Source organism: Poecilia formosa, unplaced genomic scaffold, assembly GCF_000485575.1.
Source record: "Poecilia formosa unplaced genomic scaffold, Poecilia_formosa-5.1.2 Scaffold108, whole genome shotgun sequence".
Lineage (NCBI taxonomy): Eukaryota > Metazoa > Chordata > Actinopteri > Cyprinodontiformes > Poeciliidae > Poecilia > Poecilia formosa.
In genome coordinates, this window is record NW_006800047.1 from 531438 (window position 1) to 557561 (window position 26124).

The following is a 26124-nucleotide window of genomic DNA, read 5'->3' on the forward strand; positions in this document are numbered from 1 at the left end:
TAAAATTACAAGATTTAGTGGTTTTATTCACATATACAGTACAAACATTCACTTTTTATGTTACTGAAGTGCAATTTACAGACCTTAGCAGCAATTCCTCTTATACCTCAATTTACATAGTTGGACATTTTTAGATTCCTTTCTCATTATCATCATTTGTACATTTGTTTTTACATATATACACTCAGTTTTCAGACAAACGTTATATGTTTTATCTCAAAAATAAATTTGTGAAACTCTGTGTTTGCTAACATTAGGGAGCGTGATAGTAATGAATGTCACATTTGCCCAAAAAACAAGATTTGTACCTATACTTTCATATTGATCCGACAGACAGTACTTGCATAAAATCCATTCCACAGTAGAGTTTTTTGTGTCTGAATTAAAGTAGTGGCTGGAGATATGTGTCCCCTTCTTTTTGCTCTTAGCTGAATCTTTCTCCAGTTGGTTCTGTTTTTTCCAAGTTCAAAGTTGGCCAAATTCAGCTACTTTTAAATCACAGGAAGGTTTGCAAACTTCTAGCTTTTATTGGGGAGGAAGTGCAGCTTATGAGTGATTCTATAATTGGAGATACATTTGGCACTTCAAGAAATGACAAAAAAAAACAACTTTTCATTTCTTAAAAAGTTTCTTAGTCTATTGAAAAGGCATTAAACTTTAATAAAAATGTGTAATTGCCAAACATTAGCTACATATTTTATAATTTTTTCTCAGAAAAAACATATGTTTTGCGGTATGTTATGTCAACTCTGTTACGGACAATATAGACAGTGAGTGAAAAAAACAAATTCTAGCAGACTAAAATATTTTTATTCCATTACACCAAGTGTCCTACTACCCCAATACTTTAAATTGAGATGTTTTACTTAAAAATACATTTAAAAAAATCAAAAGATACTCATAGGGTCAAACGTTTTTCATTAAAACTCATTGAAAACCATCATTCTTTTAGAAATAAAATTGGTCAGTAATACTAAATCACAGCAGAAGTCAACCAACAATGTATATGGTGCTCTGGACAACAGTTTTCCTTTTTTTTTTTTGTGAAAGTATGTCATAAACATGTCAACTCTGTTACCTAACAGAGTTGGTGTTAGTAACAGAATTGACAGGACCATAATAATTTAGAACTGAAAACTCTGTCACTGTCAACTCTGTTACCCTATTTGGTAACAGAGTTGATGGTAACAGAATTGACAATTTCAAACATTTTTATTAAAAACTCCACTTGTGAGTAGAAATTCTGAAAAAACGACACCACTGAGACAATGGTTTAAAAACCATTAAATAAACTTGTCCCTGATCAAAAATCTGTTGTATTTTTCTCATGATACTTTGGTAACAAGATTGACGTTGAAAATAATACCTGACGATTGTGATTTTTAGACTAAAATATTTCCCAGAGAATGGCACATAGACCTCTGTGTGTTTGAGGTCTTATCAGTAAAAGTAAGTGACTTAATTTTACGGAGTTTATATAGCCGTAGAAGGCAATTTCACAGATTTACAGGGAAAAAACCATATGGCAACAGAGTTACCAAAAATTCTCGGACACACATTTTTTTGAAAATAAAGGTATTTATAAGGGTATTTTGAGTTAATTTAATGTGATGTTATTAAATTGACAATTTAGGCAGTTTAAAAAAGATAGAAAAAACAAATTCACCAAAGAATAATAAAACATAGGTTTTTGCATCATTTTTCAGGTTAATAAAAAAGACAGTACCCAACTCGGACAACAAGTAGTCTTAGTTTTTCAGGTATATAAAACAATTTTAAATGTATTTACTTAAATGTTTTTACTTGTTAAATATTATGATCCATTAAAATGAGTAATAAATTACTAAACCATTTAAAAATTGAAATATTTTAATATACCAGACCAAAAATAATGACTCTGGACATCAAATGTATCTGCTATTATAGAATCACTCTTATGTTCAACTCTTTAAAAAAAAAAAAAAGTCAAATATGAATGTAACAAATATTTTAAGCATTACAGAGACAGAATGACTCTGCACACCAACTCACTTAACCAAGTGTCAGTTCAAGTCAAAACCAGAGTGATTGCTAACTGCTCTGGTTCATGCTAATTACTGTTAGCAGTACAAGCTAATGATGATTATCTTTCCTTGCTTGCTCTTTGCTGTTCTTCCATAAAGGCCATATTATTGAATTTGATTTGATTTAGGAGCTTTAGAATAAGAAGTGGATGTAAACAAATGCATGTCGTCTTTTTCACATTTTTATCTGTAAAAAGGTTAAAACATGTAATATTTTGATTTCATAATTTTGTGTTGCTGCGTCTCACGTAACACCCCTGAAAATCACCTGAAAATTATTTGTGATTATTACATTACATAATAATGTAAAAAAATTCAAAATGAAATAAGTAGCGATATGCCACTGTGTAAGACGCATTATTTGTAATTTTGCAGCTTCATCACAATACATTCTAATTTCCCTTTGGGATCAATAAAGTATTGTTTGAGTTTGAAGAGCATGCAGGTTCTACTGTTAGTGTGACTTAATCTGATCACGCCACACCCGGTCAGTCCAGCCCAAACAGATTAGATTCAAGTCTTGCTATGAATTTTATAAAAATATATAGGCCTATTACTAAATCCCAATTTCATTGCTACAATAACTACTGTTTATTAAAATAAGTCTCTCTTGAATCTCAGTGAATGAAGGTAAAAATAATAATGAAACGCGAGTCAAACCGGTGAACATTTCCCGACATAAGGTAGTTTTTGGTGTAAATCACTGTCATCTCAACTGTCACACAGTCCCAGTGAAACCACCAGGTCCAAACAGGGTGCAGTACTCAGAGAAACCACAAGATGTCACTGTCACTGCTCGGATCTCACTGCCTCTCCCGCTGCTGCCGGCGGTCTGAGTGCTTCAGCTCTATTATTTATGGAGAACGCTGACAGAACAGTACAGTCATGATCATAATGAATAGAAAGACATCACAGTGATACACAGACAAAATATGCAAAGACGAAATGCATTAAGGTGATAATTTACATGGGGTGGATGGTGACCTATCGGTGTTAGACCTCAGATCTGACGATGATGGGAGCTGAAAGCAAAGGGGGGGAAAAAAATTCACTAAAAGTTGTTATCAGACTGAGGGGAAGAAAAAGAGAGTCAAGGAGTAAATGAATGTTGCTACTGAGCTTTTGTTAAGACCAAGGAAAAACCAGCAGGTGAAAAATTACAAAGAAGAAACTCTCCGGTCCGTCTCCTCCGTTCTTAGTCGGGAAGTAATGATCTCATTTATACACCTGGCCTCCTCCAGGGGTGCATTAACCTGTCGCTGTGTCATGTTTAGCTCCCCCCAGAGGGAGGAAGAGGCCACAGGAGAGTTAAAAGGGTGAATTAAGAGAAGGAGGATGGAGGTAGTAATAAAAGAGGAGAAGGTGAACCACCCTGTCCTTCTCTTTCCTCCGTCCCTCCGTCTCCATCACCCGTCACCCTGACAGGGCCGGTAATTGGACGTGGACCCTCTTTTTTTTCCCCTCCCTTCCCCTTTCTCAGCCTGTCTCGTTCTCTCTCTCCCCTGTGGCTTCACTCCTCAGCGGGAGCCTCAGGGCCCGGAAATAGCTGATGACAAGATAGCGGCTGCCTTTCATTCTGCTCAAGGTTACCCCAACCCCCTTTTTCCTTGACAGCCATGGACAGGAATGGAGGGGGAGGTAGAGGGGTGCATTTAGATGGGTGTTTGCTTAAACTTGTGTGTTTGTGTTCATAGGAAAAAAAAAAAAAAAAAACTCCAGCTTTTCAACTGTAGTTTTCCTCCATGACCTTCTGCTGGTGGCTTCAGTGACGGGATGAAAGGGCGACGCGAAACAGAATGAGACCGCGGTCACATACAGGGGTTCGTAATCTTGGGTTTGGAGGGTGCACTTCCTGGTGTGAAGCTGTGGGAGGCGTCATCTTACCCTAAAAAAATAAAGGTCATACACACACCCACACACACACCCGTTGTTGCTCAGATGGACAGCAGGAACTGCTCCTGCTCTGGTGGCTTCTTCACCCAGGTACCCAGGCCCGTCTCCTGCAGAGACTTGAACCACTGCTGCTTCGCGATCTGGTAAGGACGCGCCGCCATCTTGGCCTCGCCGTACATGGGCTGACGGTCCGTTGCTAAGCTGGAGACATGGACCCCCAGCTGAAAGAGAAGAATGATAAGAAGCACATGGGAGGCAGGCGTAAGTGTAAAGATACCTGAAGTGTTCAGCTAGTTAGCATGACCACTGACCAATCAAGTTTATTTGTTTAGCTCATTTCAGCAACATAGCAGTTCAAACATCATAAACACGTCACACAGTTGTTAAAACCAATAACAGACATTCCATTCTGTCAAGTGCCATCATTAATCGTCAGATATGTTGGTCAATGTTCCATTTATTATGATTCAAAAGCAACTCAGAACAAGCTGATGACGGTTTTTATGTCGTGAAGCGTCATCTTACCCTAAGATGATGACACCTACATCAAACCTGTAACTTACTGGTTTTCCTGGAACAGTGAATCGTTTCTCTGCTATCACAGCGTTGAGCAGCATGTACACACGCCTGATTGACAGCACTAAGACCCTCCTCCTGGCTCTGATTTGTTGTTTTTCACTGGGACCATTTTATTTCTGCAGATGGTAAAGGAGGAGGTCTCCTACGGTTATAGTGACAGTTAAAACAAATATGTAAAAAACATAGAAGTGCAGCTTTAAAGCTTGAGAAAATCTGAAAAGTGAGGCGTAAATTTGGGTCAACCCTGTAATTTACCGTTTGGAGTTCAGGCCAAGGTGCCGGAGCGGGAAGGGGGGTAACAGGTCCAGAAGAGAAACCGGGATATTCCTAAACAGCTCTACACTCTGCAGCTGACGAGGAGAACCGGGTCAGACTAGAGTCCACCCAGTGAGTCCAATCTGTTCTACAAACTGAGACCACTGCTTATTGAGCCCAGAGCTCCCATTCTGTCTACATGTTCATTGGTTAATTGGTTGGGGTCGTTAGGCTTTCAGCAGGACAACAACTCTGATTAACTTAGATCTATACACACACACACACATATATATATATATATATATATATATATATATACACACACAAACACACGTGTGTGTTGCAATGGCCCAGTCAAAGTCCAGACCTAGGCCTAATCGACTGCATGGAAAGGTGGTTGTAGAAAGTACTGACTAAGGGGAATACAAATATATGCCACACCTTTCAGATTTTAACCTAAAGTTCAATAATGATGTGTTTTTGTACATAATGTGGCACTTTAAGTCGCTCCATTATATAAAAATCTAAATAAAAACTTACAGTTGTAATGCGATGCTGGGCTCTGTACAGTCAGGGCAAAAAGGTGCAGAAGGTTTAATCAGGGCGGTGTGTGGGTGGTGGTGTGGGTGGGGGGGGAAGGGGCGAGCAAAACAAAACGAATGAGCCGGCACAAATGCATTTGGGTGGCTATAGGAGGGGGTGGATGTGTGTGTGGGGTGGGGGGCTTCAACAGCTGTGTAATCTCCCCATTTAAATTTCACAAGCAATTGCACATTCTCTGTGCTTTTTTGTGCATTCGAACTGTCGCGGGGGGCGGCGGGGGGCGGCGGGGGACCGGGTGGGGCGCGGGAGGGTGAAGATCGGCGGAGAGACAAGCGGGGAGAGGGAGGACAAGGAGAGCAAAAGTTTCTTTTGGAGATTAGTGTGACTGCTCTAGCGTGGCCCCGTATGCGCGGCGTGCGGGGAGCACTTAGAGGGGGTGGGGGACAGGGGGGAGGCTCCTCCAGAACTCCTCCAAATAATTATGGTTTCATAGTCATTATGCTTTAACGGCTCGCCATTTGCCGACGCAGGCGGTGTCTGTTACATAAAGTTTCGGGATGGAAATGAAAGTGCGGGCGGGTGAAGATCCGAGCTGCCAGATTCTGATAAGCCGCGCAGACGGCAGATGTTGCCAAGACGACAAAATTTATCTGTAGCAGAGAGGAAATTCCACATTTTCTCGGCACGGCGCGGGCTGTGATTTGGAGTTTAATACACACGTGTTGCTTTTGATTGTTGGAAAGCGTCTCGGTAGTTAATGTTTCTGGATTTCTGGCTGGAAGCTGGAGAATTTCAGCGGACGGCTCGTTTACTTGCAGGCTGTTTAAGTTAACAGACGAACTGCCGTTGAACGTTCAAGATTAGGAATGGAGACGCAAACGTTTAACCTCTTCAAAAAGGTCATCAAGTTCACATCAAACTAAACTGATAACTAAAGTCTTTTTAAACCAGTGGGACTTTGTTCCGAGTAGAAATGTCTTCATATTGTTCAGTCTGTATCTGGTTTTAATCCTGTACTCCAAACAGAGTTTCTTTAGGTTTCATCAAGCCAAGTTTCAGACTTTTTAAGACCATTATGTATAACCCCCCCCAATTTTCTGTTTTATTGCAACAGAAAACAAAAGACTATAAATTAGCAATAGATTTGCACTTACCAATGATAGACAAAAAAAAATAGCTAGCTAGCTCCTAAGGATATATTAGCAGTTAGTTAGCAGTAGCCTCAATCGCTTGGAGTCAGAGTGAAGATGTGAATTCATGATTCATGGATAGCTGCAGGAATCCACGGTTCTGGTGAGGGAATCTGTTGCCAGGACAACTAGTTTAATAAACTCTACAACGGTCCCCCTCATGGAAGAGTGAAAAGAAAAAAGTAATTGTTCAAAGCAAGTCACGAGATGACTGAGAAAACCATTACCTCACATCCTCATGGTGAAATACGGCAGCATCATGCCACCACCATCACTTGATGGGAGGATGAGTGGAAAACTGGCTTCAAAAGACTTGAGTCTTGGGTGGAGGCTGATTATGATAGATCGATTATGATCCTACATGTAAAGCCGGAGCTGCAATAGAAGCTCTGGACTTACAGAAGCTGCTTAATGTGCTAGAATGGCCCAGTCAAAGTCTGGACAGAAAGCAATTCAACTCTGTTTGAGCCATTTCAGAGCTGGTAGACACACAGAAGCCCAAATTCAGGTAAAGTTTGTTCAAACCTGGAGGATACTTTCAGATTTTTATGGTGATTAAAGTTTATTAGAATAAACTTGACTATTTACAGGTTGAAATGTTTACAAAATAATAATTTACAGGTTAAAAACTTTCATGGTTAAGGATTTTAAATAGAGAATACTAATGTCCTCTCTGGTAAATTTGCATATTAAATCAGGAGGGTGATTGGCAGCGTTAAGACACGCCCCCCGGCTCTGATTGGCTGTTTCTGACTGAGCGATGGCAGTAAGACTGCAGAACTTTATTTTTACAGATTATATGTCTGATGTTATGCAGCCATGAGACCAAATTACCAAAATGTAAAAAAAAAAGTATCGTTTGTAAAAAAGACATACTGCAGCTTTAAGCAAGTTATAAACATAAAATATTGTAATCTTAAACTGTGTCTTAATCAGCTGAAAGAAAATAAATCCAGATTGCTGGATTAAGGAACTGTTCAATAAAATTCTAATTTATTGAATGAGTCTGTACACTGAAGTATGAATATTGTTACAAAACTCTAAAAATGTATCCATAACCAGCCGAACATGAACAGCCTCCGGTAGGAATTCAACCCCTACAGTCTGTGGATGTATTTTCTGAAATCATTTCATGTCGTCTGTTTCTTTGTCCAGATGAAACCACAGATTTAGCTTAGCAAGCATCTCACTGTGCTAACTGAGGCATACAGGACAGCAGCTGAGCTGCTGCTGATGTGTGTGAAAGGATAAATAGGAAACTTGGTACGAAATCTTTTGAACATTGGAGAAGTTTAAAGCTACGACTCCTCCTGCAAGGCACGGTGCGTTCAGTGTTTCTTTGGACGCAGCTTTAAACTAGTTTCCTCTAAACTTTAGTTCTCAATGTTCTGTTGAACTCAGAATGAGCAACTCAAAGCCCTTCAGCAGGTCCTGAGGGGAGTTTGAGGATGTTCACTGCAGAAACAAAATCTTAAAGTATTTTTTGTCTTGTTTCTTGTGCAAATATTATAGTACACTTGAAACAAAACTGAATTAATTTACAAGTAACTTTTTAGCAAGATATAGGGAATTGTTAAGTCAGTAGTACAATAACAGTTTAACTGGAAGATTATTTCACTTATAACAAGATAATTTTAAAATGTTATAAATTAAATCATCTCTCATTGTAAGTAATAAAACAAAAAACCTCAGAAGAAGAAACTTCTTTCTTCATAAAATGTGAAGAAAAATGGAGGTTTCAGATCTTGGCGGTTGTAATATTTCTATTTTGTTGTTGCTAAAAAGACCATGAGCAATTTCTCCAACTCGTGGTTGTTGTGGTTGTGTTTACCCAGAATACCCTGCACCATAGTTAGCTCCAGTCCGGTTAGCAGTCATGAAAGCATTCGAACTGCATCAGCGTTCACTTCAACCGAACACAGATCCAGCTTTGTTTGTAGACAAACCAGAATGTGCGCTTTTGGTCCGCATCAGAGTAAATTAAAGCGAAGCATCCCGTCTGCTGGCCTGCTGTCTTGAAGGTGATCCCTCACCTTTCGATACAGTCGATTCCAGCGGGTGAACAGGGCGTGCTTGCAGATGCGTGATGGCGTCCCTGAATCCCGTCGGCGTCCCGTCGCCGTGTTGACCACCTCCGGCTGCGCGTCGCCCAGGGTCCAGTTGATGCTCACGCACGTGGCCTTCCCCTGCTGCTGCTGGAACTCAATGTTGCTCAGCCCTGTGGGGATAAAAAAACTTTAATAAGAAGACTTGACTGTCATGACCTGACATATGATCCATATGTGTATTTACCGTGGGAAAACATCCACGAAAAAAAAGAAAATAGAAACTTCCAAGTCAAATTTAGCAGCCGCTCAAACCTCCACTCTGTTGTTCGGTTTAACCTTCCTCCACCTTGCTTCTCTCTGCCTGAGGCTAACGGCTCATGTTAAGTTTTGCAGCACTGCAAAAAGTGGACCCGAGTGTTAAACGGTGTGGCTGTTACCGTGGAGCTTTGATACACCCCCAGAGAGAGAGAAAAGGTTGGGGGGAAAAAAAAGAAGAAAAAAAGAGGGAGGGCTATCAATCAAGTCCTCCATGTGTTCTTGCCTTTGGAAGACAGCTTGTCTGCTCTCGTGTTGCTGCAGATATGCTGGCTCTGCTGTAAATATTAGCTCCATTCAGAAATATCAGCTGCTACACCTACACTGGACCATCACCGGGTTCTCTGAAATAATTAATCTCTCCAGCAAAGCACAGGCAGAGAACAGGAGGGAACGAGCTTCCAGCCAAGAGAAGGAGCAACAGATCTGAAATCTATTCATTAGTTTTAATTACTATGCAGGTATTTCATTTCCAAGTAAAAACTAAAAACAACATTCTGGAGATGTATAGAAGATGTACAACACATGCAAATTAAGTCAATTTTCAGTACCTAGCTCCAAGCAAATAGAGTTCTGCGTTGACATATGGCAGCTTGTGGGCTGGATGAAACATGGCCGACTACTAACAAGAAACAAAACCGGTCGCCTCGCCAAGAGAGGGAAAACAGGACAGATTAATGTTCCAGAGATTTGTTCCTCCTTCCTTTTAGCTGAGCGTGTTGTAAGGCTGTAACTCAGAGCCGACGGCTAAAGTATTATTTTTCTTGTTCATACTAAATAATTTGGTTGTTCTGTCAAGAGCTAAGTCAAGATAAATCAAAGTTAATGTGGTAGCTAGAGATAGCTGAAATGTATATCAAACTATTATAACTTTTATTGTGTTTTATAGGAGAATATGTTATTTTGTTTATGCCAAAATTATTTTCTGGTTCAGGAGGAGAAGAATCTCAGACTGTCTCACCGCAGACAGACTGACCATCAGACCCAGATCAGGGTTTCTGCAGGTTTCACCAACTCCAATTTAAGACTTTTAAAACCTTCCTAAGATGGTAATGAGAGATTTCCTTACATTAACATGCTTTATTCAGTCATTGCCTGTTGCATGCCCCATGTCTAGACTGTAGTTGGCACTAGCACTTAACCATGATGGCCTCAAAACAAAGCTAGCACTAGCTAGTTAGGTGTATTAGCAGCTAGTCACCAAAAGCCGAAACCACCTTAAGTAACAGAATGCAATGAACTCTAGAGAGGCGGAAGTGTGCGATTTAAACTTTTGCCTAACAGAAAAATAAATATAGCCTAGGACAATACACTAGATTAAATAATCATGTCTTAAATTTTGTCATAGCAGGACAAACATATTTAAGGCCAACTTACATTTCTTTAAATTAATCTAAGACATTTTAAGGGCTTCATTTTGAATACATTAAGACATTCTCTGGATGTTTTCTGAATAACATCTTGACTGCTTCTTTCCTTTCTCCTACGGCAAACGAGTGAGAGAGAAAGAAAAAAAACCCCGAGAGAATACCAGAAATATGCTCTCCCACAATCCCTCGCAGCATCAACATTAGACGCTCGGCGCCTTGTGGCCTTTCACATTATGCCCGTCCATGTACCGTCTTTACAAAGGGACAGCTGTGAGGATTTCAGTTTGATTTCCAACCCAGTTATTTATTGTAACACGCTGTGTTAAGGTGGACCTCTTTCCGCAGCCGGTTTCTTTAACGGCTTGGCAACAAATGCCTCTGATCTCATCATCTGACAGGCGGCTTGTTATAACACAAAACCGGAACTACAATGCCTCAGCACACGCCTGCGGATCATCCTCCCCCCATTCCCCATTTCCACGCTCGTCTTCCATTCACCGGCCTCACCTCTTCTTTTTCCTCCGCTCCACGGAGCTGGATGAATCACCTGCCACAGGAACAATCCTGAGTCTCTTATTACCCATCGTTCTCCTCTCTTGTGCAGATGCACCTCTTTGAACAAAAGAGCCCCCTATCCATCGTGCCTTCTTGCCTTCCCTCTCGCTCCATTCACGGCTCATTTCATCCATTCAATGGCCTTGACTCCTGTGTTTCTGTAATAGCCAATTTGATTTTTCCCTTCAATGAAGACTTGATCAATGTCTCCACTGGGAAGATGCTTGGCAGAGTGAGAGAAGCTCAATGGGAGCATCTGCATATAGGATTTTTTTTTTTTAAACCGTGCAGGTGGCTTTATATTTGATACTACAGGTAGCAGCTTGGTGTGTTTGAAGCAACAGGTTTGATAGAAACTGTAGATTTTCAATGAGTATGTTAAGATCCAGGTAAGGAATAAGAATTTTTCTCAAGGTGATAAAGTTAAAGGGCCACTACACGCCTTCAGGGAAACACCGGGAGCAGCAGAAACTTGAATTTTTTTTCTGATTGATTGTTTGAAGCGGACTTTGATGGAGGCTCGCCCTTTAATGAAAGTAAAAAGAAAAGCAAAAATCCATGTAGCCTCTGTGCTGCTACTTAGATGACATTAGAATTTAATGAGTAATTGATTTTAAGCGATGTTTTCATTTCCTCCTAAAGCGAGAAAGTTCAAAAGTCTTCTGATGTTTTCCCCCAATAAGCCCCGTTTTCTATCAAAACGTACTAAAGCGAGTCCAGCTCCAACAATCTGAATCAAACATTAATAACTGAATAATCGTTAATAATGCTGCTGCTTTGGTTCCCTTTATTCTAAAAAAAAAAAAACAACAACAACAAAGTCCCGGTTTGTGTGTGTTGAACAGTCAAGGACAAGCCGGTCGGTCTATCGATGTGTTTGGGAGTTTAGCCCTCGGGGTTCAGGTGGAGCTGCTTTGGCTGTTTGCGATAAGAGCGGCCCTGGCGATCTCCTGGACGTTCCTCTGGGGGCCGTGCTTTTAAATAAAGCAGGGGGAGGGAGTGGACTCATCAGAGTCAATGTTTCATCAGAGTCAGCGTTGGGGTGACGGAGGAGAGCAGAGGAAGGTTGAGGTGTGTGGACATCTGAATGCAAGCAAACAGCCGTCTTCCCTTCTTTTCCGTCCTCCCACCTGTCGCTGTCCGGGGCTCCCTTCAGATTGAATGGCTGACTGATAGAGGTCTGATTGCATCGATTTGGTGTAGGCCCGTCTCCCCTGTCTGTCCATCTCCTTCCCTTCCCTCACCCTTGTGCTCTTCAATAGGCTTTTGCCACTCAAAGCACAGGAGGTGCGGAGATCTGACAGATCCAGACACAAGGAGAACAGAATCGTTTTAAGACGTGTCAAACGGGGAGAGGACCCAACGAAACAGCAGCACTTCCCAAAGAGGCTAACACAAACCTTGTACACGATGTATAAAAAAAAAACGTTCGTCTCATTTTTATTACCCACTTGTATTAATTTGCCTTCATTAGGTTTTCTTTAACTTTTCTTAAGCGACTAGTTTAAATTCAAACTATCGATCGAGAAACGTCTATTCTCTTCCTTTCAAGTAAAGACGGCCGATACAGGTATAGATGGGGAAAGGGAACAGTAGAGCTCGCTTCTTATTCATACAGAGTCTGACATGATTTAAAGTGTTTCCCTGTTTGCGACTCTCGCTGCCTTTGTTCTTATCAATGATCCCCCAGAAACCAAATGTTGCCCTACATCTCTCTGCTCGTCTGCCACGCCACCTCGCCGACTGGCCTAGATCTGAAGTGATGGCTGACGCCGTCGCTACAAGTTGGGTGTCATTCAGATCCTCTGCCAGCATTCATCTTTCCCACAAACAGAAGCCTCGGGTCTCGGCGGAGCCCGGGACGCTGACTTGCCAGACGACATCTAAGCTGTTGCTTTTCAGGCTTGGAACAATGACAGTGTGGAGCGGCAGTGGAACACGAGTTTGTGAAGCGTTTGTGGGTCGGGTGTAAGAAATGATCTGATGTGGAGCGCTTGCCTTGAAGATGAGTCATACTTTTCGTGAAGATTCTTGTATACATGTCAGAATCTTCAGGCTGGGAGCAGGAAGCTGATGATAGTTTATTAAGACAGAATATTGTGGATCTGAGCAGGTGCTGAATTATAAAGGTTGTGCTTGACAACTATTATGTTACACTGAGCCGCCATGCGCCAAAAGCAATGTTTAGTCTATTCAGGTGTATTTCTTATTAAAAAGGTGATAAAAAGGGATTATTGGGAAATATATTTGCAGTAATAGACTAAATGTTTTTGTTGTGCTGAACCGATGAAATAACCATCTTGAAGCAGCCATATACTGCTAATAAAATTAGCATTCAGGTGACAAACTACCAAAGTGATACCTAGCTAGCTACGTCAATGACAGATCAGTCTTTACATACTAGCATCAGTGACAGTCTAAATTTCCAAAAAAAAAAGAAACCTTCAATGCAACATCTTTGGTTTTGTTGAATAAGTAACTAATGATACGATTACAGACTCTTTAAATCCCTGTTGGTGCTCTGAAGCCCCCGTCCTCCTCAGTCCCACCCAGTTACCAGATTAGCATGTTCCAGTAGTAGCTTGGTCTGAGAACAATGAGGAGTAACGATCAGAGAAACAAAGCAGCAGATTTTTGTTTTGGATTTCTTTCTCCACTTTGTCATTAGCACACCATGGTGGCATAAATATTGAGAAACAACAGAAGTGTTCAAGTCACATGATCAAACTTTAGTTTCCTGTTACAGGCATTTTGGGTTGTTTTTAGCTTATATATCTAATGTTTTTATAAAAGTAAAGCAGAAAATCAATGTTTCTGGTTTTACATAGCCTGGCTGTTCTATGCTTTGCTTCATACAGATGGAGCAGTGGACTCTGTTAAAGTTTCAAACCATTTGATCAGATTGTACCCAATCGCTAATGTTTGGTGGCGACGTATGCAATGCGATGAAGGTTACCAGATATTCCTTTCGCTGTAAACAACCTCATGGGGAGTATAGGACGTGAGATCTTTGCAAGTAGTAAAATGCATCATGCATTTTTCTTGCCAAATCTGTACATTTTGCAAATACAGATTGCTACATCTGTACCTTTGGCACAGATGTAACCATGTAGGGTAGCCGCCTTTTAAACAGAGGTCGAATAATAATTAGCCGTACCACTTAGCAGAGGCTGGCTGCGTCTGTATGTGGCGGGCAGAGGGCCCAGGCGCTCCTGCCGCTGGGTCAGAACTCTGCCCAGATGACCCGTGTGGCGCAGGCTTCCCACAGTGATGCTCTGCAGGTACACCGGCTCCACAAAGTGGCTCAGCAGCGCCCCCTGCAGGCCCAAGATGTTCCACCTGAGAGAAGGAGAAAAGCAAGACGAGGCGTCAGATGAGGAGACGGGACTGAATGACGGAAAACAGACCGACAGCTGTGAGCTCGTCGATGACAGGGAGAGACAATTTGATCATTATCTCGATGTGGGACGTGATGAATCACAGCCACTGGTTGGGCACATAAAAACACACGTCCCCAAACCATCATCGCCAAGAACAACACAGCCAAAGGTCAGTACATCAGCACTCAATACATGGAACAACACATTACCATGTGTGCATTCATCAGTGCCACGGAGGTTAATGCACTGCAGGAGCGCCGCCGTCGATTGCTCTGCGCAAGGGCCAATCACCTTCAGTTTTGTTCAGGAAGCCTCACGCGCGACACGGCTAACTCCACAGCCAGCTGGTCGCGTGCCACCTACCGTGGAAACCCTCTCCCATTTAACCAGCAGATGCTAATTTGAGGATGGAAAATGATAATTACCGTGTTTATTACCATTCCCGCCATTTATCGGGGTAGAGGAGGTCTGCTGTTTTACCTGAGCTCCCGACGTTATGCGGCTAATTTCTTTACATCGTTCTTTTTGTTAATCAATGCCTCCTTTTTTTTCGTGATGCAATTACGGTGCCCCGCTTGTCTTTTTCCCCTCCTCTCCCTCCCCGGCACTCGCCGGCTTAATAATCACTCATTACAGCTGCTTTTGCTTTCCAAGCAGTCAATTAACATCAACGGCTTTCTGGGAAAATCGCTAAGCGGCTGAGAGTCTGCATCCGCTTTACCTGCAATCTGTCGCTAAGATCTGCCTTTCCCTCTCAAAACGGGAAAAAAAAGGAAAAAAAAAAAAGAGGCGCTTTGTTCGAAACGCCAACACATACTCATCCTAAGTGCTCTGATGATGCTAAAAAAAAAGAAAAAAAAAAAGAAGAAGAAGTTTGGGCTGAAATATTAATTCACTCCGAATGCATCACCGTGAATCTGAGACATCTTCTAATCTCATGCAAGAAAAGACAGCCATCTGGCTGGGGAAGAGACCTTCTTCCTCCCCTCTCTGTATCCCCTCCTCTCCCTCCTCCAGTAAATGCCGAGCCATTAAAGTAATGTGTTCATCTGCATAAAACCGCAGTGAAATTGAGAACATCATCGTTATATGAAAGCCATTTAGGCCCCTCAATTAAATCCAGCTGTCACCTTCAAATCAAATATTTGCAAAAGTGTCTTCGGTGGGCACCGCTTAAGAAAACAAAAGCGGCCGAGGCGGCGAGAGCTTGTGTTTCTTTTTTTTTTGGTCGTCGGGGATGTTTACGATGAGCGAGCGGGATCTCTAATGTCCCCTCTGGTCGAAGCTGGAATAACTATAATAAAGTGCGGGAAGTAAAAGGGAGTGAGGAAATAAAATAAAAAGTAATGGGAGGTTGCGCAATGAGCGGGACAGAGGACAAAAAGAGTATCCAAAGGAGGGGGAAAGGGGGGATCACTTCCAGATTGCAGCAGAGAGCCGGAGCGCGCGGCTCTAAGCTGCTCTCAGTTCCGCCCTCCTCGCCTGACCTTGATAAACCGGCCCTCAGTGACCCACTCACTTTAACAGCAACCACTGATCATTTACAGCGATTAAAAGAAAAAAGAAAAAAAGAAGAGGAGGCGGAAGCTGCAGAGCAAAGGGAGCATGTCTGCCGTCTTCACCAGGCAGGGAGGAGGGCGAAGGCAGGGATGAAAGGCAGGATGTCCCCTCCGCCTCTCGTCACTCACTCTGTTTTTTTGTAAAGTAATTGCTTTCACCCTTTTTGGTGACCTGGGTAGATTTAATCACACCGTCCCTTACCCCGGCCAACTAAATCAAATTGGTCAAATTAACAGCAGCGACACAGGAGAGGCGTTCACCTCCACTCCTAACCATCTTCTGCATCATTTTGCTCAGTTTCTCTGCATGGTTCCACCAGTCCTTTCTCACTGTCACACACACGCACACACACACCGCTGCAGCTCAGCTGTCGTTCTGTATGGCTCGGTTGGCACAGCGAGATGCTTACGAAGCTAAATTCATGGTTTCAGCTCATGAAGAGGCCACGTCTTGGCAGAGAAACTTAGAAAAAACAGATTTCAGACAATTCAGAAAAAAAAATAAAACAACCACAGCCTGGCTGTGTAAGCTCCCTGCCGGCGGGGATGCAAACCTTAGTTTTCTAGATGCACTTTTACAGTGAGTCGAGAAAGTAATTATGCCCAGTAAAACTTTTTTGCTTCTTGTCGCATTGCAAAACCACAAACTTCCAAGTTTGTGGAAGTTTCCAAGTCCACAAACCAACTTTGTTTGGTTTGGCATACTTGAAATGTACAAGAAAAATTGATACCTCATTTTCAAGTTGTTTAACAAATAAAAATCTTTGTGCATCTATGGCAAGAATTGATACCCCTAAATAAAAACCTAGAGCAGCCAGTTCAGAAGTCACCTAATCGATAACGTTGAGTCAAAATAGTTGCATGGATCAAAAGACATTATATGACGAACCTGCACAGCCCATTTCCACACGGTGGTGCCAGAATCATCCTGTGGGTTTGTTTTTCAACAAATTACCAAGATGCTCATTGCAGGTTATGGGACATGCAGTAGATTCATCCCACTAATTTCCCTTTAGCATATTGATTTTGTACCTAATTCAAACAGTCAAGTTTATTTGTTCATTTAATCAACAAGGCAGTTTAAAATGCTTCACATCATAAAAACATAACAGTAAACAGTTGTAAAAGAGGCAATAAACTTTACAATTTGTCAAATGCTATTCTCAAACAAATATACATTAAATATATTGATCGATGTTCTAGTTATAAGTCTAAAGCGACTAAACTGGGTTTTTAACCTTGATTTAAAGGCTCTCAGTGTTTCAGCTGTTTTGCAGTTTTCCGGAAGTTTGTTCCAGATTTGTGGTGCATAGAAGCTGAATGCTGCTTCTCCATGTTTGGTTCTGGTTTTGCAGAGCAGAACCAGAAGACCTGATTGGTCTGGAAGGTTGATGCAACAGCAGCAGATCTTTAATGCATCTTAGTGCCAATCCGTTCAGGGATTAATAAACTAATAAAAGTAAAAGTATTAGTTTGAACAAAGTTGTCAGATTATTGGGGGTTATTATGAATATATCTACTCATGCATCTCTGAATGCATCTTAATAAATCAGTTAGCACCTCTAACTGTGTGTTTCATCACATCAAATATAGACTGTAGCCTCAGAAATGATCAAACTCTGCATATGCGAGTGACTGTAAATGAGCCGTAGTCAATCACTGATGCTTTATTGCAGCTATAAACAATATGCAGCTTGTCCATTTAAAAATGTTACTCATTGTAAGCATTTAAGAAGCGACTAAGCAAAAACAGTCCACAAAAAATTATGTTTGAGTGAGCTACTTGTTAGAATATAGTGGCCAAGTCTTTGACCAGCATGATGGCAAGTAAAGAGTCAACACTACAGATTTAAAGATGACAGCACAGCCACGATTAACGCACTCATTCATTAGAATAGGATTACCAAATTCAGACACATATGGGAAATCAATACAAGCACTACCTAGACTAGCATGCTTCCTGGACACATGCGCAGAGAAATGGATTAGGTAAATATCAGACAAGTCTCGGCTCGGCTTTCAGAAAGCCCGTTTTAAAAGGCCTCATTCTGCTAAATCTCTGCTCTTCATGAAGAAGGTAATCTTCTAATAAAGTTAACCTTTCCTCCACTCAGTTTACCTTTCTTTACTTAAGCACACCAGAAATTTCTCGGGTGATTGAATGCTGAAGGTTCTCTTTCTTTATATATATAGAAATCTGCCCCAGTGAGTAAAAATAATCGCAAATAGAAAATTAGATTTTTATAAAATAAGTTAAAATGGATAGAAGTAAGCAGAGCAGTATTGCACATGCCAATATTACCACTTTTATTTATAAGTAAACTTTTCTCTAGATTCACTGAAAAAAGTGCATACAAAATAGAAATGAGGCCTTAAAACTCAGAAATAAGAATTTCCTGTAGAAGATGTTTTTGTATCTCCTCTGCTGAGCTGAATCAATAGTTAATAAATTGAATTTCATGTTTGAGCTAGAAAACTCATTATCTTTTAATTGCAGAAAAACTAATACTACATTTAATCAGAATTACAGGATAATCATTTGATTGCAGTTGCATTAAACTCTGTGGATTGTGTAGTCCTGTCATCTCCATCCATAGTACATGAGAGTGTGTGTGTGCGGGGTGGGGCGGGGGGCCGAGGCTGTGGACTGTACAGTGTTCTGCTGCATCAGGACAGGTTACGTCACTTTTGTTGTGATTTCAACATCTCATTTTTTTTGTGTTATTCTTTTTTTTATTTTATTTAGGAACAAATGAAAATGTTAGTGTCCTCTCCTGTTCATGTAATTATTAGCTGAATTAATCAGAATAGATCAAGCTTGACTTTAGCTACTCTGAAAGCTAATAATAAGCTTTCAGTTTCAAGGATCTGGAATGCCGAGGTGATTGAATCTTCAGCAGACAGTAAAGATTGAGTTCTAATATCACTGGGTCATCGCCGAGATCTCATTCACGGTTGTATCGATTCTGGAGTAGTGTTGCACATGACAGAGTGTGGGAGTTATGGTGCTTATGCAGAAGAATTTTTTGACATGGCCGAAAAGAATGAGCGGCAATCTGGGTAGCCAGTTAGAACTGTATATGCTACAATGGTAAATGCTCAGTAAAATGATGCTAAAGTGTTTTTTTGTGTCCTTTTCTGTGAAAAAAAGCTGTTCCACACCCTCACTTGAAGTGCACCAAGCCCTTCTGATACAAAAGACATGAAAACTTCACAAAATTTAAACAAAAACGGAATAGCATCAGACTTTAGCAGACGTAGGATTTCTCTTTTGTCTTTGGTAAAAGCACTACACTTGCACATTTGTTTTGGTTTCCTTTACCTATAATGCTCTGTGCTATAGTTCACTTCCTGCTTTTGGAGTGGTCTCCGGTCCACTTGCATTCACATATGTATTCGAGCAGCACCAGAGTTCACTTTGACCAAGCCAAGACAGAGGTTTGTTGGTGGGACAGAGTTTGCTTTGCTGGTCTGCATCAGAGATTGATTACACATTCACATCTCCTCACATGAACCGGAGTTTCTGAGAAAACAAGCTAGAGTTTGATTAAACCGGACTAAACGGGGCTAGTGTGAATGCACCCTAAAAATCTAATGCTTCAGCTGCTCCGTCTTCTGCACCAACAGCATACAAAGCAGGTCACATGACACAGACAGGAAGCTGCATCAGCTTCCTGTCTGTGTCTCCATTACTTTGCTAGGATCCTTTTAACAGAGGAAAAGAGGAAAGAAAAAACCCCAACCTTCGCAAGATCAACAAAGTAGCGTGCATAGACTATAATACTGTTTTGAAAGCAGTGCAAAAGAGTAGCAGTGAATAAAAAAAATAAATAATGCAGCTGCACAACTCACTGTATGTGCAGCTGACATAAGATCACAGACAGCAGACCTAAAGTAATGAAGTTAGTCAGGGATTCAGATTCTGGTCCTGTTAGATCAGAGCAATGCTACTCAGTCTAAAGCTTTAACCCCAGATGGGTCATGTGACAGCACTGACCTGGTGATCTTGTCTGTGCAGGACATGGTGATGAGCTGCTCCCCCTGTAGAATGCTGTCCCATGTCTGGACGGGCCCTCGGCATCGCAAAGGAACCGTCCCTTCGCCAGACTCGATTTTGGTCCGCAGGTGGCTTCGATGCTTCCTCATAAGGTGTCTGCTGCTGTGTACTTGAAAGGAGGGAAATGAGAACAGGTCTGTTTAAGTAGGCTCTGTCTGAATGAGGGGGCCGGGGGGGAAGTTGTTTAATCAAATGGTCTTGTCGTTTTATCTTTGAGATGCAATGTCTCTTCACGGGAGTGTGCAAAGCTAAGGGACCTATTTGGGTTCTTGTACTGTTAGTAAAGGTCCAAAGTACTTGAAAATATAAAAGGAAGAGAACGTTAGTGATGAACTGGTGAGAGTTGCTCATATTTTTGAGGTCCGATCAGTGATCTTTTTATCTGCATCCTTCAGGATTTGCTCTGAAATCATGTACTTTAGTTTTACTTACTAGTTCTTAGATCTGTGACTCAGAAACTACGTCTCTGTGGAAAAAAAAATGTTACTGAAATGTGCGCAAGAGAATTTCTCTTCATGTTTTAATAGCCTCACATTTCTTAGGGCTTAAAGCACAGTTTCTCCCGTCGTTTTCCTCTCTTGCTACGTAGCTGTTCCTATGATCCGACAGAGACTAAAAATTAAGCCGGTAGCTTCCGGCTCTGAAACGTTTTAAGAACAGTCGGTCAAAGGTGTCCTGAAATTTCATAATCTCTGTGAGCACACTGCAGAACATTTATGAGGTTTAATGCCTAATATTTCCAAGGCTTCTCTGATGATGGTAGAGTCTTCACTCTCTCTTTCTCTCTGTACGAGTTTCCTGAATATTTCTCCATGTGGAGGATACTAACGGGGTCGGTCGCAGCTATGTGTGAGGAAAGATGAAAAACAGTCAAGATTATGTTTCTAAATTTGCAGAACAAACCAAAATTATAGGGATGTACGATATTATCAACATAGTGTCTGTATTGGCTGACACTAGCTGTAAAATTTAATATTGGACATTCCATCAAAGAAACTCACCGATATAAAAAGGTAATTTTTTATGACAAACCAGTGACAATGAGGCCTGCAGCACAACATTTGCATGGTTTGAGTGTTGTCATTGTCTTAGAGAAAGCAAATGTCATGAATAAACTCTGCATTAAACATAATGCAAGTTGAAAGTGTTGCATCATTTTCAGCCTTTAGCATTTGGTAGCAGGCTAAATTGTCAAAGATAATGTAGCATTTTAAATCCACAGTAGAGAAAACCATATAGTTTCAGTGAATAGGTACAGGAAAAAAAAAAAAATATCGGTATTGGTATCGGTTATTGGCCAAATGAGTTTTAGTATATTGGCATATCGGATATCAACCAAAAATCCAATATTGTGCATCCCTACAAAGTTATCTTAATGAATTAACAATTCATGTTCAGTAAATAAGAATAAGCTTTTATCTTTCATACTATGGTGTAATGAATGAATGAATGTCTTCTTACGATCGCTTGTAATTTCATAAGGCGAGTTTAGCCTCCCGTCCCCACATGGCGAAGTGCTGATGTACATGTGGAAGTGGACGTTGTCTCTCAACCTGTAGCACTGCTCTTTGTGGCGGACGAATATCGACTCCTCCCAGTCCTCCAGCCTTTTACTTCAGGAACCAAAAAAAAAAAGAAAAAAAAAAAAGAGAGAATGAGAAAAGCAATAATAGTGAGGAAGACTGATGAGAAAGGTGGCACTATTCATCACAGAATAGGAAATAGATTTCCACTTTTTTCCCCCTCTAAAATGATGAAGAGAAGCAGAGAGAGAGGGATGGACACTGGCTCACAGTCTGACCGCAGCCTATTTCACTCATGTCAAAATCCTGAACATTACTCAGGTTCACACTGCATACTTTCAAAATCATCACACTGTGATCCATTAGATCAATAATGTATCAAACGTTAAAACCCAACAAAAGGGACAATACTGATTTATAATTGTTCAAATAATCAGTAAGTTTAGTTTCAAAAGTAGCATAGAAGGATTTTTAGTCCTGTAATATCAAAATATTCAATAAAAAAAAGTATTGAAATACCACTATGTTGTGAATGAAACAAGAAAACAGTTGAAATTGATAAATAAAAACATTTAGCATCACAGTTCACCGTCTTTTTTTTGGTAGTGATCACAGATTCCTAAAATTGGGGCTCTGAGGAAACATTTTACTTAGTAATGGGTTTCATCGCTTTATACATTTTCCTTGTTCAGTTTTATTTTACTGTACATAAAGGAATCCCACAGGGCTCCCTTTAAGGTCCTCTTATTTGTACTGCTAAACTTGGTCTGAACACCTCATGTGCAAATTTAGATTTTTCTGCTGAAGAGCGCAGTTGTTTACAGATGTGGACCAATCGTTCTTTAGGCCACTGAACTCCTAGATATACACAATTTAATTGGACACTATGTGACAATGTATGACAAACGCGTAGAACTTTTATCTATCCACAATGTCCAGAAATATATGGGAGTAGAAAGTAGGTCATTTATGCTAGCTTGACTTTGGCAACCTTAAAATGCATAAAGAAAAGCTACATATTTTGTTTCATGTTTGTTTATGTAGTTAATTATGTATCCTTGGGACAGTGAAGTATGAACGCCCCTTTCCACGACTTCAAACAGCAGGAAAAAAAAAGAAGACACTTGGTATGATGCAATATTGAAATTCAAACTCAAATTCTCATAATTATGATGTTGATAGTGGTAACTATGACTTTGCAACTCATAACTGAGGGTTTTTTTATATCATAATTATATCACTGAAAGTAAAAATTATGATTTTGAATACATTTTTAAAAGAAAATAAGAAAGGCAGAATGTAAAAAAAAAGCCTCAAAAAACTAAAAGCAATTTGTAATACAAAAAAAGGTTACAGAAATAATTTTACTTTTTAACTTGCATGTAGTAGAAAGTGGGCATTCCCAAATGGGAAAAAAAAATAAAAATAAATCACCTTCTCAGCACTAAACTACAAGAACACTCCCAAACGCGGATATTAGCAGCTCACAGAGAGCGAAAAGAAACCTCTAGGCTTTGTCTCACCTGTGTAGCTTCCACTTCTCTGCCAGTCGTGTTGACAGAACCTGCCGCACACTGAACGCATTACCTGGTGTTGGAATAATTAAGCTAACTGCTGAAGGCTCACGCTAAGAACGTTTTAATTTTGATTGGACAGACTGGGAGCTGAATGACGCACAGCTGTTGGCTAATGCTGCTGACGAGCAGCACGGCTCAGTTTATGTGCTTCCAGCAACATTAAAGCTAATGTGATGAAGTAAATTTGCAGCTTTTTAGCTGTGGTAATAAATACATGTCAAACTGCTATGAGAGGATTTGTAGACATCAGCATATGGCTAGCTAGAGCAGGCTAACGTTAGCAACACTCTGTAAGCATGGAGACATTTTGGTTTATTTAAAAGAAATGGAGGTTGGAGATCATTTAGCTAGTTTGACTCCTGCTATGTAAACTACAGCTATAACTGAGAGTATTGTTTTCATCTTCATTGTTTCCTACAGTAACCTTTAGCACATTGATAAAAATCCTGATGCAGCAGATTTTTACAGATTACTGCAAACACACTGTTAGTTCAGGAAATCTCATAATTAGCTTATTATGAAAGGGTGCAGAATATTTTGATTTTCAATTATTTGGAATATGTGTTTCAATTAGGCTTATTTGTCAGATTAGAAAATGCCTTTTGAAAATTGAAAACCTTTAAACAGGTGTTAAGCATACTTTTCATTTAAGTTACATTTCAAAATTAATTTTTTGCTGCTCTGATGTAATATAATTTTAAATGTGATGTTTTTTGTTAACTGTAAGTGGAATATCTTCATAATTAACAGAAATAAAGACTTTTAAACATAAATCAAATTTATTGAATGGGTATTTTAATGTGGTGCAAAACTGACAAAATCTGATCACACCTTACCTTTAAAGTTAGTTAAAATTTTACTTGGCCATTTTTCTATGCTGCACTACCCAAGAAAACGTATTGTGTACTTAACAAATAGATCTGACATTTTCTAGACCTAAAATTAGGCATAATCAGTCTAACACAATCATAAATCCTAATCCAAGACACATAAGTCAGACATTTCAAAAAGTGTTTTCTTAAGGTCTGGGTTATACATAACAAATAAATCAACTTTTCCTCTGTTTTACAAAGTAGGCCATGGCATTCATAATGCAAAGCACGAATGTTCCTCTTTATATAACCTCTCCTCCGCCACCGATGTCCTTTCACTGGGTGTGAATGTGGCAGTCGTGGCATTTTGTTTGGTCATTTCATTATAAATTATCTTCCACATTAGCCATTTTACTCAGCTGCAAAGTCTCTGTAGCTGCCATCTTGCATTGTCCTAAGACAAAAAGTCAGTGTTGTGTATGCAAATATGACATTCAGCGATCTAGACTTCCATCCACTAATCTGATACATCAGCATTCCAGCTGAGTTCCCCGGGGAGAACAGGGAACTAATATATTCTTATAAAGTGGACTCTGGTAAAAGTCGAAATTCATCAAAGCCACCATCTTGGAACTGGTAAGGCTCGACGATGCTAAGTGAACTGCAGAAACTTTAATGCTTTTTACACATTTTCCAATTTGTTCATGTTACGACTTCAAACTTTTATATTTCAGGTGAAACCCCAACAAGTAACAGCTAATCTGGTTTCATAAAAATCTGAAGAGGATAGATGAGCATTTGTATGTAGCAAATACTTTCTAGACCCATGTTTATTAATGAACTACCTTGTGTTGGTCCATCACTTCATATTTCTATGAAATACATTGAAGTTTGTGGGCTTAACGTGATAAGATGTGATAAAAAAATATGGGGCCTGACTAGTTCTGGATGATACTGTATAGAAAAGAGCAGAAACAAAGACAGGCTTAGCTGAGTTAGCTGAGTGTGACCGTGTGCTTATATAGAGAACAGCAGACATATGGCCTGTTGATTATTGAAAAGTCTCTCGTGAACAAAGCGCTGCTGTTTCCATGGAGCTTGTTATAGAGGAGTTAGCGCGTTTTGGCTGCAGCAGGGGGTCATAACTAACAAGATGTGATGTTATTAAGCGTCACGTAAAACATAATGCGATGCATGTTCAAACTACGGGAGGCTCGTCGCAAACTAAAACCGATGGCAAAAGATTTTCAGTGACTCGTTTCTCCGTTCACTTTTCTGCAGCTGCTTTATCCTGTTTAAGGTTTTGAGCAGGCATTTAGAAACAGCAGCAAGCTGAACACGGTTTTCTGTACTACTTCCTTCTGATGATAAAGTGCAAATAGGCATAAAGGGGCATGTTTGAAACATTCACAAAATCTAGCCCAACGTGAAGTGGCCAAGGTAAACTGCTCTAACGTTTAGATTATTCCATTTCTAATGCAGAAATGGATCTGCTTTTTTTGGCAATAAAGATGTTCAAGTCGCATAGGATTTTTGAAATCAAGAAGTGTGTGTGGGGACAAATAATCCAAATAATTCCTTTTTTTTTTCCTTTTTTTTTTTTTAAACCAGAAATAGTGTCCAGAAACACAATAATGATTGGAATAAATACTCAGTGTTTTCTACTAGCTCACTACTTAGCATCTGACATGAGACCGATAAACGACTGAACGTTCTGGTGTAGCTTGGAGTGACAGGTTTTGGTTTGTTTGGACTTTTCTCTGACTGAAAAGAAACTTAACTACGAGATAAAGTTATAGTTAACAAACTCATCAACTGACTGACCAAAGTAAACAAACTCCATGGGTGAAGATGCCATTAATCTGAAACCACTACAGTTTTTACTGCTTTACTAGAGTGTTGTACCCATAAAGCTAAAATAAATAAACCAAAAACATTTAAAACTGTATTTTTGTCTGACAACAATAAACACTAGATTTTTATGTATCAGATGTAATGACCTTATTATGTATAAAAAAAGTTTATTGTCAAAGGACTAACTGCTCTGTTTTAACTATCTGGAAATTTAACACTGGTTAAATGAGGCCAAAAGTCAATAAATACGGGATAATTAGACTCAAGGGAAGTCATTAGCTGTTGTGACTGACTCAAATTATTTTATCTCTGCCATTTTACTTTAACCTGACTTATTTTCATCCCTATATTGTAAATACTATTAGTATTACTTACTGATTATTCTTATCTTTCTCATCATTTTAAGCTTATGCTTTGAATGTGATGAATTTTGATACCTTAATATGTTGAATCCATGAACAAGACTCAGACTGCAAATATGTCAAACCTGCATAAGCTACACATTTCAAATGATAAAATTATTTTCTTTATTTACACTTAAGCTAAAAGCA

General features: G+C 40.0%; 1 protein-coding gene across 1 annotated transcript in view; it reads right to left on the minus strand.

Annotated features, from left to right (window-relative positions):
• The window catches only part of adarb2 (adenosine deaminase RNA specific B2 (inactive)), a 217568-nt gene continuing 191444 nt past the window's right edge, over positions 1-26124 (minus strand). The window contains exons 7-12 of the mRNA XM_007559866.2: positions 21269-21420; positions 19748-19916; positions 13969-14150; positions 8557-8741; positions 1933-4177; positions 1-545 (exon numbers count right to left, since the gene is read on the minus strand). Coding sequence (XP_007559928.2) covers positions 3998-4177; positions 8557-8741; positions 13969-14150; positions 19748-19916; positions 21269-21420 — 868 coding nt within the window. The 3' untranslated portion in view covers positions 1-545; positions 1933-3997. The remainder of the gene's footprint in view (positions 546-1932; positions 4178-8556; positions 8742-13968; positions 14151-19747; positions 19917-21268; positions 21421-26124) is intronic.